The sequence below is a fragment of the Chenopodium album genome, chromosome 9, assembly GCF_948465745.1.
Source record: "Chenopodium album chromosome 9, dcCheAlbu1.1, whole genome shotgun sequence".
NCBI lineage: Eukaryota > Viridiplantae > Streptophyta > Magnoliopsida > Caryophyllales > Amaranthaceae > Chenopodium > Chenopodium album.
Window position 1 is genome coordinate 65,907,104 of NC_137842.1, and position 11,583 is coordinate 65,918,686.

The 11,583-nt window shown below is 30.1% G+C and overlaps 2 protein-coding genes across 2 annotated transcripts in view; both read left to right on the forward strand.

Moving 5' to 3' along the window:
* The first annotated feature begins 4,176 nt into the window (after positions 1-4,176).
* The window catches only part of LOC145558828 (uncharacterized), a 159,220-nt gene continuing 151,813 nt past the window's right edge, over positions 4,177-11,583 (forward strand). The window contains exon 1 of the mRNA XM_081620171.1: positions 4,177-4,201. The gene's annotated coding sequence lies outside the window, so the exon portion shown is untranslated. The remainder of the gene's footprint in view (positions 4,202-11,583) is intronic.
* LOC145558826 (polyol transporter 5-like) lies at positions 4,561-8,757 on the forward strand. The gene is made up of 3 exons (XM_081620166.1): positions 4,561-4,759; positions 6,479-7,070; positions 7,534-8,757. The coding sequence occupies exons 1-3, from the start codon at positions 4,630-4,632 to the stop codon at positions 8,411-8,413; spliced, it is 1,602 nt and encodes a 533-aa protein (XP_081476292.1). The 5' UTR covers positions 4,561-4,629; the 3' UTR covers positions 8,414-8,757.

Consider the following 11,583-nt stretch of genomic DNA (forward strand, 5'->3'; position numbering starts at 1 on the left):
AAGTGTTACACATGGATGGTTAGTCCCTCCATCTCCTCCAGTGTAACCTGGATTCGACTCTTCAATTCCTCATTCCCCCCCCCCCCCTCTTGTGATAGGAGGGGAATTTCCCCGTATCTTAAAAATTAATAAAAATAAAAGATGGTATGTGTAGTAATATGGCCAGAGTACTTTGTACTAGGGGTGGCATTTCGGATCAGCAGGTCGGGTTCAGGTCAGATTTCGGGTCGATTTCGGGTTATGATTAGAAACAACCAAAACTATGTAAAACTTAATATTATTACGAAATATGAAATTTTTGTAAAATCGGGTCGAATTCGGGTTGTTTGCGTTCGGATCGGGTCGAGTTTGGTTTTCTCTCAGTAACTTCGGGTCAGATTATCGAATCGGGTTAGGGATTGTCAACCCTACTTTGTACCTCTCTTCCTTTGTGCCAATTTAGGAAATTCTGAACATAGGACTATTAGGGCCATGTTTTACTAAATCCGTGTATATTTTAATCTTTTTGTATAGAAGCTAGTCCAAGTATGGCTTAAGCTTAGGTCAGCGCAATTAATTTCCAATTTCGATACAGTTCAATTTTGTTGACTTTTCAGTCAAAAATGGGAGTAATATAATTTATTTATTTATTTAATTTTTTTTATATTCACTATTAAGTGTTAGTCCTACAAAAGTTTTTCAAAAAAAGTGTTAGTCCTACAATTCACCATGTCGTGGCATAATTAAAAGCATCCGTCTTCATTTCTCGTTCAATTACTACTCCATATTTTTTTTCGAAATTATCTAAAATAAGTTGTGACATAACCATTTTCATTACTTGTATTTGTTTAGTAAACCAATTCTTTGAAAATGGTGGAAGAAGCAATTTTTTGTCATTTTTTTCTATCTACCTTTTCATTTATATAGCATTGCTGAAAATTCATTTCAAAATAATTTGTAGAAATTAATTAAGGTAGGACGCATGATTTATCAGTTTATCAATCAGGTAGAATATTATAAATAGATAAATGAATTTTCAGCATGATTAGCTAATCAATTAAAAAAAAAAAATTACGTGATGATGTTTGTTTCAAGGTCTTTGACTTTGTCGTCGTCCTAATTTTTCCTACTTTCTTTCGGTAAGGTAGATCAGCAATGTTGCATGTTGACATGTTGTTAATATACTTGGAATTGGAAAGTTTTACCTAAATAGCATCAATTAAATGTAGAATCCTACCAAAACTCATTTCACATACTTTTAGGCCTGTTCACATTTACTTAATTTCAGTTCAATTCAGCTCTAATCAGTTCAGTTCAGCTCCAATCAGTTCAGTTCAGTTCAGTTCAGCTCCAATCAGTTCAGTTCAGTTCAGTATATGTGAACAAGCCCTAAATACATAATACATAGGAATATGTTACAATACTAATACTACATTAGCTTTATTGATCTCTATAGAAGTCTTTTTATTTGACCAACACAAATATCATCAATTAGTAGCTTGTAAAGAGTGATAACGAAACTATGAGGTTAGAGTTCTATTCCGTCCCGATTTCAGAGGATTCTGGGATTGATTATCATCAATTGCCCTTGTGGCTGTTTAGACACAATTTTTTTTTTAATTTTTTTTTAAAACTATTTTTTCGGCGAACATTACAAAAAGAAATCGAGCTAGCTAAATAGGTAAAAATCTCAACAATAACATTACAAAAGTAAGACTATATACTTAAAAAAGAACAAGGATCATTACTATGATTGTGTTTCAGTTTGTGATTAAACGACAATAGACCCGTATGTAATACGGACTAATATGGTGGAAAATATAGTACTTTGGTAATTTAGATGTGATAGAATTATAGAAAATCCGAACAGTTTGTTTGTATTAAGTAATTTGAAAGCAATGATTCATAAAGAATACAAATTATGCAACTTGTCATCAATAATTTTTAATTTTATAAATTATTATTATTTTATATATAACATATGCATAATGACACAAGAAAAACAAATCGTGTGTCTCTGATCTATTAGCACACCTTCCTTGACTCTCCAATGTATGTACTAGATTTAAGAAAATAAAAGAAGAACTTTAGGTATTCCAAATATTCGGATAAACCAATTTTATTCGCAAGGCTAAAAAATAAGACCTTTTTGATTGAAAAGTTTATTTGAACAATTTTTTTTATGAATCAAATGATTAGTAAGACCTTTGATTGAAAAGTTTGTTCTTCTCAACTTTTCATAATAAGTTTGTGAACTAAATTTTGCAGAAAATAAAAAAAGAAAAGAAATTAAGTCTAACATTAACAAGTAAAATGCAATAAGCAACAATTTTTAACCAAAAATGAGTAAATCTCAGTAGAAAAAAAAAATTAAAATAAAATAAAATAAAATAAATAAAATAAAAATTATAAGTATTTTATTACAATATTATACGGAGTATATATGATCATCTTTTACATTATAAAAATAAGTGGTCGAAGTCTCAAGTTAAACCATAAAATGCATATAATTTAACATAACCTCGTTATCATTGTTTCATTAAACTTACAAGTGACCATATAATTTCGTTACTTTGTTAGTGACTAATTTGACTTTAAACTGTCAAAATCTCATATTAATGTACAATGTTTCACCAGCTTGCTGCTACTTGCCTTAATTTGAATAATCAAAGTCTAGTACGGTTATGCACCGGCAAAGCTTGAAACAGTGGTTGTCATTGAACATACCCTAAATTTACAAAGCACTGGGTCATTGTCATTGTTAGCATCTATAACCCTACCTTAGAACTTGAACTTATTATCAACTGGACCGGACCTCTACTCTATTTCATCATGTACGACACATATGAGTTGTTCCACAATATTCATCTGAACATTATGTGCTTATGGGTTTGGTGATTATTCTTCACATACAAATTATCATTTTGTGATAGGACGAAACCTCTCACAATTAAGAATATGATTTGATTGCGTTTATAACTTTTAGTAACATGCAATATACTACGAATTTGGGAACATGCCTCCGTCCCAATAGAAAAATTGCAAGTTGATCATTATAATTTATAAGTTCATAAATAATACAAACATTCAAGTTAAGTTTAAAATTAAGAAACTAAATACTTGGTATTAAGTTATCCTTTATTTTGGACTTATGCAATCGTGAATATGTTTTTTAAAATTCAAATTCAGTTTCTTTGTCCTCTTATACTCATATCCAAGTTGCGAATACTTTGTAATATTTTATTTTACTATATCAAAAAAGAGTTGAATATAAAGTAGTATAATATAGACGATATTCAATTTATATATTTAAAGCATGTAGTACGTAAATAATTATACAACATCCAAGCTAGCGTTGGTACTTAAAAAGTTATAAGATTGCGTAATTAATTTAATTTTAAACTCCTAGAAGCTAAGGCATGGTTGGCAACAAAAAACTTGTCGAAGCATAAACAGCAATATAGGACCGAAAGATTCAGAGATAGTAGATCGATGTGCATGTGAGCAATCTATATAGAATCTTAGGACAAATACAAACAAGTTATATATGCTTAGATATTAATTAAATTAGTATAAATGACAACTTTTAACTTTATTAAGCATCAAATTAATTATACTAAATGGAGTATGTAATTTTAGTAAGATGAAAGCAAGTCAAACAAGGCACAAATTAAATATTAAATTAACCTAATATTGAATTAGTATTGGCGTAATTGACACAGAATTCAGTGAATTATCACCCTTAAATATGGTTTAATGTCCCTAGAGATGCAATTTGTCATATATAGGGGTGGTTTTTCTATTCCCTTGATCTCACGTTCTTGCATTTCTCTATATAAGTGCTTTAGATGATGTAAATTATATTCGAGTGTAAGATACGTGATGAAAAATCTTATCTAAAGATGGATATGCTAAGTAATACCCGTACTTTGTATCATTTTTTTATGAGTATGTAGTATGTAAATGAGATCTAGTTTTGCTTTTGTTTCATAATAATTATCTTGGATAAGTGCTTATAAATTTTAATTAGTTCGAGATAAGTAAATTCAGATAAAGGGTTCATATTATAAATGCTGATTGAAAAGGTCAATAATTCGACAAATTAAATTAGTGAAGCTCAAATAGTCAAATTACAGCTTAAGTAAATTTTAATGTAATCCTGGTATTAATTGAGTCGAACTTTAAAAACAAATATTGTTTCACCAAAAAAAAAAAAAAAAAAAAAAACAAATATTGTATATATAATCAAAATTGGGTATCCATACATGTACACATTATTAGACCATTTTATAATCATAAAAATAGCAATAATTATTACATAAAATTTGGAATTGATACCAATGGTCAACTTGCATTAGGTTAATAATAATTCAATTATATATCTTAATTATATTAGACTCTTGTCACAACTCATCAGTGAGTCACTGACATGTCCTAATAGCGTAATGGTTCATCAGTTTAAGTAATAGTTGGACCATTTGGTCTTTAGCTAGCTTAGTTGTGATGTAAGCAAAACCAGGTGGTCTACTTAATAATTTCTTCTATTTAAGTGAACTTTCCTCAAACTTTCTCTTATACAATTTCAACCAAAAACAAAAAAAAAATTATTCTTTCTTTCTTTTTCTCTCTCTTCTTTCTCTCTCTAGAAAAATGAAAGACATGACAGAAGGAAGTAAAGTAATAGCTGAGTTTGATCCTATTAAGAAGCCTCCTAAGAGAAACAAGTTTGCATTTGCTTGTGCTACTTTGGCTTCTATGACTTCTGTTTTACTTGGCTATGGTAATCATTTTTCTTTCTTTCTTCTTTACTTTTTCTGTTTTCTTTTAAATAAACGCCGGTAATAATAATAATAATAATAATAATAATAATAATAATAATAATGTGTTCTTGTGAAAATTATAGACTAGCTAGTACTCGGGTTTCGTTTTTGAACTATGTAATACCACGTAACAAACTACCTTAAGTGGCCTTATAATTTAAAAATATATATAATTTGGAAATGATGTTTACCCTAAATATTGAAATAACCAATTAGAAAGTAATCTTAAAGTGTGTAAAAATAATAAAAAAATAATAATAATAAAAAAAAAAGTAATCTTAAAAGGAAGTTATGAAGTATTTAATTAATTTTATTTGATATAATCTTCAATTTCACCTTTAAAAAAGGAAAAGCACAAAAAACAAAGAAGACATTTTGTATATTATCCTAACGTGTTATAGTGTTATTTTCTTCGTGTGGAATATTTTATTGTTATTAATTAATTAAAAATGTGAGTAACTTTTGGATGAAATCATTTATACATTCACACTAACTTTATGAAGAGATTATAGTCTTCATCCTTAAAAATGTTAATATAATTTCACTTTTACTTTTAAAATTCATTTCATATAAAACTTTAACTAACTAAACTAATCTAGTTGTCATCCACAATCAACAATTACAACTGTTTATGATAGTTGATAATTTGATATTACAATAATTCCGACAATATATGGTCAATAACTGCATATAAATAATGATATTATGAAGAAAAAAAAATATCTAGCATGTATACCATACATACAATGAACAGGGTTATTTAATTTTTTTTTTTTTTTGGTGACATAATAAAAATCACAAAGTGGATATGATATATTTATGAAGTGTGGACCATCGTCTGTTTCCTGATTTCTTGCTAGTCAGACCTACTTACTATACAAAATACGACTACTCAATTATTTTATAAGATAAAATTTATTAAGGGTTGCACGTAGTATTCACAACTTGGTTGATATTTTGAGTTTGCCCATTACTTCATGATTTTATGAGATCTTCCTCAATTTGACCATTTCTTGTAAATAATCCCCCAACTTGATGGAGTAGTATAAGGTTACTAAAAACAAAAAGCATTACAATTTCCATTATAAAAGTAAAAAGTTACCTTTTTATATATATTAAATTTATTACTTGTATATAATTATTTCTTTATCCTTATATAACTTTACACATCAGTATTTCTAAGCACTCTTTATGCATATTTTCATAAATTCAATTTCTTCTAATTAAACAATAAGTTTTAAAAGGAGGAGTGCAATCCCTCTTGATACCAAAAATTAAGTTGTACGAAGTATGAGTTTTGATAACTAAAAATAAGTTTACATCAATAATAAGAATTAGTTAATGGATACAATTAGTCAACCCGAACTTCTTTATTTAATGTATATCATATGTATCGATTGAGAAGAATATACATAAATATATAGTCTAAATTATTAAATTTCTAATATATCTTGAATTTGCCATTGGACTGTCACCTCCACCACAAGAAAACTAATTATAGTTCAGAATAATTCCACTAAAACTTACATTTTACATACTCCCTCGTTTCTTTTTTATGCCAATATTGAAGTGTTACTTACTACTCAGAACATTTAATTTACAGTTTTAAGTAATTACTTGTAATTTCATTAATAACAACTAATTAATCTCTCATTTTGCATGAATAACTTCCTACAAAGACATTGGAGTAATGAGTGGAGCAGCACTCTACATCCAAAAAGACTGGAAAACTACCGACGTACAAATTGAATTCCTAATAGGAACCCTAAACATCTACTGCCTATTCGGCTCCTTCGCCGCGGGCCGAACCTCCGACTACATAGGCCGTCGATACACCATCGTCTTCGCCGGAACCATCTTCTTCGCTGGTGCCCTACTCATGGGATTCGCCACCAACTACGCCTTCCTTATGGCAGGCCGGTTCGTAGCCGGCATTGGCGTAGGTTATGCACTTATGATCGCACCTGTTTACACTGCCGAGGTTTCTCCTGCTTCTTGTAGAGGGTTTCTAACGTCTTTTCCTGAAGTGTTTATTAATGGTGGGATTTTACTTGGATATGTTTCGAACCTCGCCTTTGCTAAGCTTCCTACTCATTTGAGCTGGAGGTTTATGCTTGGGATCGGGGCGGTCCCGAGTATCTTCTTGGCTGTTGGTGTGCTTGCTATGCCTGAGTCGCCGAGGTGGCTTGTTATGCAAGGTAGGCTTGGTGAGGCTAAGAAGGTTCTTGACCGGACCTCGGACTCGCCCGAAGAGGCTCAATTAAGGCTCAGGTAAATATATACTTCCTCCGTTCTTTTTTACTTGATCCGCTTTGACTTTTACACTATTTACCACCTCTTCTTTGACCGTCTTTTGTGAATGATATGCAAGGAAAAATATATCATATGATATCGCTAAAGTTTTACATTGGCAAACGTGATAAAAGAAACAGGTCAAGTAAAAAAGAACAGAGAAAGTAATAAGTTTTTGTTTTACAAAGCCGAAAGTCATATATATTTTGTATGTCACGTTTGATTTTAATGGTCATATCTACTTAAAAAATAAATATTTTTCGTCACCGCCTTAGACCTCTTTTAAAAGGTTTAACTAAATGTAATATAGTTTATTTCTCAAAGTAACTCGCTGATTAAAAGTGGATAATTAATTTAAAATTATTGAATTTGATTTTTGTAGTAAAATTATACTTTTAACGTGTTTATTATAATTTTTAATACATTTTTGTTTGTAATTCAGTGAAATTAAGGAGGCAGCAGGGATCCCAGCAGAGTGTGACCAAGACATTGTTACGGTAGATAAGTCAAAGGACAATACTGGTCAAGGAGTTTGGAAAGAGCTCTTGATTCATGCCACACCCGCGGTGAGGCGCGTGTTAATTGCCGGTGTCGGAATCCATTTCTTCCAGCAAGCGTCAGGCATAGACGCCGTCGTGTTGTACAGCCCAAGGATCTTTGCTAAGGCCGGAATTCAAAGTGACATTAACAAATTACGTGCCACTGTAGCAGTTGGAGTTGTTAAAACCTTATTCATATTAGTTTCAACATTTAACTTAGACAAGTACGGAAGAAGGCCCTTACTATTGACTAGTGTAGGGGGTATGGTCTTGTCCCTATTAACCTTAGCCGGGTCCTTAACCGTTATTGACCGCTCACACGAGAAGATCACATGGGCTATAGCCTTGTGTATAACCATGGTTTGTGCCTTTGTTGCGTCTTTTTCAATTGGGTTAGGCCCAATTACATGGGTCTATAGTTCAGAGATTTTTCCATTGAGGTTAAGGGCTCAAGGTACAAGTATGGGTGTGGCTGTTAATAGGGTTGTGAGTGGTGTAATTTCAATGACATTTTTGTCCTTGGCCAAGGCAATTACGACAGGTGGCGCGTTCTTCCTTTTCGGAGGATTTGCTATCATTGCTTGGCTCTTCTTTTTCACGTTTCTTCCTGAGACTCAAGGGCGTACACTTGAAGATATGCATGTGTTGTTTGAGGGTTTTAGTTGGAGAGACTCATTGCATGGTAAGAAGTCATCAGATGATGAAAGTACCACACAAGATGAGAAGAGCAAGAGTCAATTACAAATGGGAGTGACTACTACTAAATCGGCTAACAGTCAATAAAATTAGGTTTGACTTTACGAGAAAGTATACAAGTATAGTAGTTAAAGTAATTAAAGTATGTCATGTGACAACCTTTTCGGCTTTATTGAGTAATTAGTCTTAGTTTTCATTATGCTCCCAAAATGCATGGAGTTATGCTATGTATACAAAAAATGTGTCAAATATAGCATACACCTCTAAGAGTAGATTCTGCTCTATGCTACCAAGAGCACATTGTATTTGAAAAACTACTTGTAACATGAAATGGGGCCAAAAGGTCACAAAGCAAAAATGCATTATTGATATACTTTGTACTCCTATAGCTTCAATATTATGATTACACATTTACACCTTAAATGCTGGCACTATGTATGAAATTTACTTTGAAAATGAAATACTACCTCTGTTTTATACTTCCTCCGTTTTCTTTTAGATGCAACACACACTTTTTTACGGTATTTAAGAAATGTGGGGTTCACATGATATAATACACTTTAAAACGGGATGAGTGGTTGTTAGTAGTATAATTTTTCCCTAAAGTAACTTTCCTTTTATAGTGTGTTGCAAGTATTGTGACATTTCCTTTTTAGGGAAGTGTTGCAAGTAAAAGAAAACGGAGGAAGTATTATTTACAACGATGTGATAAAAAATGTGAGTAAAAACTATTCAATCATTGCAAATAATATGAAACGAAGGTAATCAATCAATCAATCAATTACATACTACTAAAAGCGAATCTTAAGACACACTTGTCAACGTATTATCAAAAAATTTCCCGCCAAAAGTACCTTCTAAATAAATTGTTGTTACTTAAGGAAAAAATAAATTATGACATAATTGTGTTTGTTTTATACTATAAAATATAAATCTTTTCCTAAAAGATTAAACTATCCATTATATGTTTATAACTATTACATGTTTTTAAAATATTTTCTCTTGCATGCTTTTATTTTTAATATACTCTATATTTTTTAATACTCAAGTCATTATATTAAAAAATTTATAATAAAATAGTCAAAAATATTTTACAACCGTGCATTGCACGGAATTTAACCTAGTATATTACTATAGTTAAACTTGTTAAATTCATTCCATTATATATATTCCAAATTTTAACTTTTTATAACTTCTCATAAATATATAATTATAGGAGATATTACTGATTGAAAACGGATGGAGTATTATATAATATTCCAAGTTTTGACCGTTTACTCGTTGATTTGTTTTGGCAAGGAAGACTGAAGTGAAGGATGATGGGTGTAGCCAGCTGTGAAGTCTGACTGCATGAGCCAAGAAGATTCACTGATGCAATAATGATATTGTGGTTAAATATATAGAATAATGGTAGTTGATAGATGACAAAAATAGGAGCAATTTTAAAGTAAACAACTCCAATAATTGAGGATGAAATTGGCATCATGAATTGACTCCATTTGCTCATATCACCATCGGAGCGATGCGTTTTGGTGTAGCCATGTACTCCGTAGTAGTCGGTGTGTGCACATTGCACATTTGCTGATTTGCACATGGGGCTTCCCCCTCAATTTTTTTTTATTTTTTTTTTTAATTTTCATTTCCAATTTATTTATTTATTATTCAATCATTTATTTATTTTTGGTCTCATACTATGTCATCATTACTCATAAAGTCATATTATTATTATTATTATTATTATTATTATTATTATTATTATTATTATTATTATTAAATTTCAAAAAACATACTACTAAAAGCGAATCTTAAGACACACTTGTCAACGTATTATCAAAAAATTTCCCGCCAAAAGTACCTTCTAAATAAATTGTTGTTACTTAAGGAAAAAATAAATTATGACATAATTGTGTTTGTTTTATACTATAAAATATAAATCTTTTCCTAAAAGATTAAACTATCCATTATATGTTTATAACTATTACATGTTTTTAAAATATTTTCTCTTGCATGCTTTTATTTTTAATATACTCTATATTTTTTAATACTCAAGTCATTATATTAAAAAATTTATAATAAAATAGTCAAAAATATTTTACAACCGTGCATTGCACGGAATTTAACCTAGTATATTACTATAGTTAAACTTGTTAAATTCATTCCATTATATATATTCCAAATTTTAACTTTTTATAACTTCTCATAAATATATAATTATAGGAGATATTACTGATTGAAAACGGATGGAGTATTATATAATATTCCAAGTTTTGACCGTTTACTCGTTGATTTGTTTTGGCAAGGAAGACTGAAGTGAAGGATGATGGGTGTAGCCAGCTGTGAAGTCTGACTGCATGAGCCAAGAAGATTCACTGATGCAATAATGATATTGTGGTTAAATATATAGAATAATGGTAGTTGATAGATGACAAAAATAGGAGCAATTTTAAAGTAAACAACTCCAATAATTGAGGATGAAATTGGCATCATGAATTGACTCCATTTGCTCATATCACCATCGGAGCGATGCGTTTTGGTGTAGCCATGTACTCCGTAGTAGTCGGTGTGTGCACATTGCACATTTGCTGATTTGCACATGGGGCTTCCCCCTCAATTTTTTTTTATTTTTTTTTTTAATTTTCATTTCCAATTTATTTATTTATTATTCAATCATTTATTTATTTTTGGTCTCATACTATGTCATCATTACTCATAAAGTCATATTATTATTATTATTATTATTATTATTATTATTATTATTATTATTATTATTATTAAATTTCAAAAAACCTACAAAGTTAATCAATTTACAAGAAATTGGTGGGGAGCCGGATACAATTTATTATTATTATTATTATTATTATTATTATTATAGAAAATTATTATTATTATTATTATTATTATTATTAAAAACAATTAGAATCGAAAGATTTCAATTTAAGAGCCTACTAGGTATCTTCCAACTTGGATTGATGCATAAAAAATTATGTATTAGCGTGAGTTGTTCAACTTAATAAAATCATTTGATCGATAAAATCATTTGATTAATGTACACCACCAGTCCACCACTATAAATGATAATGAGCACGTTCATAAACTAAGTTCGAAGAAGCCAAAATTTTAACTAGCCAAATTCGAACAAAATTTATAAAAGCTTGTGATAGCTCGAACTATCAACCTTAACTCGACTCAGATTGTTTGTTCAAGTGGAACTTATTGCTAACCACTTTGACGAAACATTAGAATACATTACTTTCAAC

Coding starts and splice junctions, on each gene's coding strand:
- LOC145558826 (XM_081620166.1), top strand. CDS start 4,630: ATGAAAGACATGACAGAAGGAAGTAAAGTAATAGCTGAGTTTGATCCT. Junction 4,760..6,478: donor TTCTGTTTTACTTGGCTATG/GTAATCATTTTT, acceptor CTTCCTACAAAG/ACATTGGAGTAATGAGTGGA. Junction 7,071..7,533: donor GAGGCTCAATTAAGGCTCAG/GTAAATATATAC, acceptor TTTGTAATTCAG/TGAAATTAAGGAGGCAGCAG.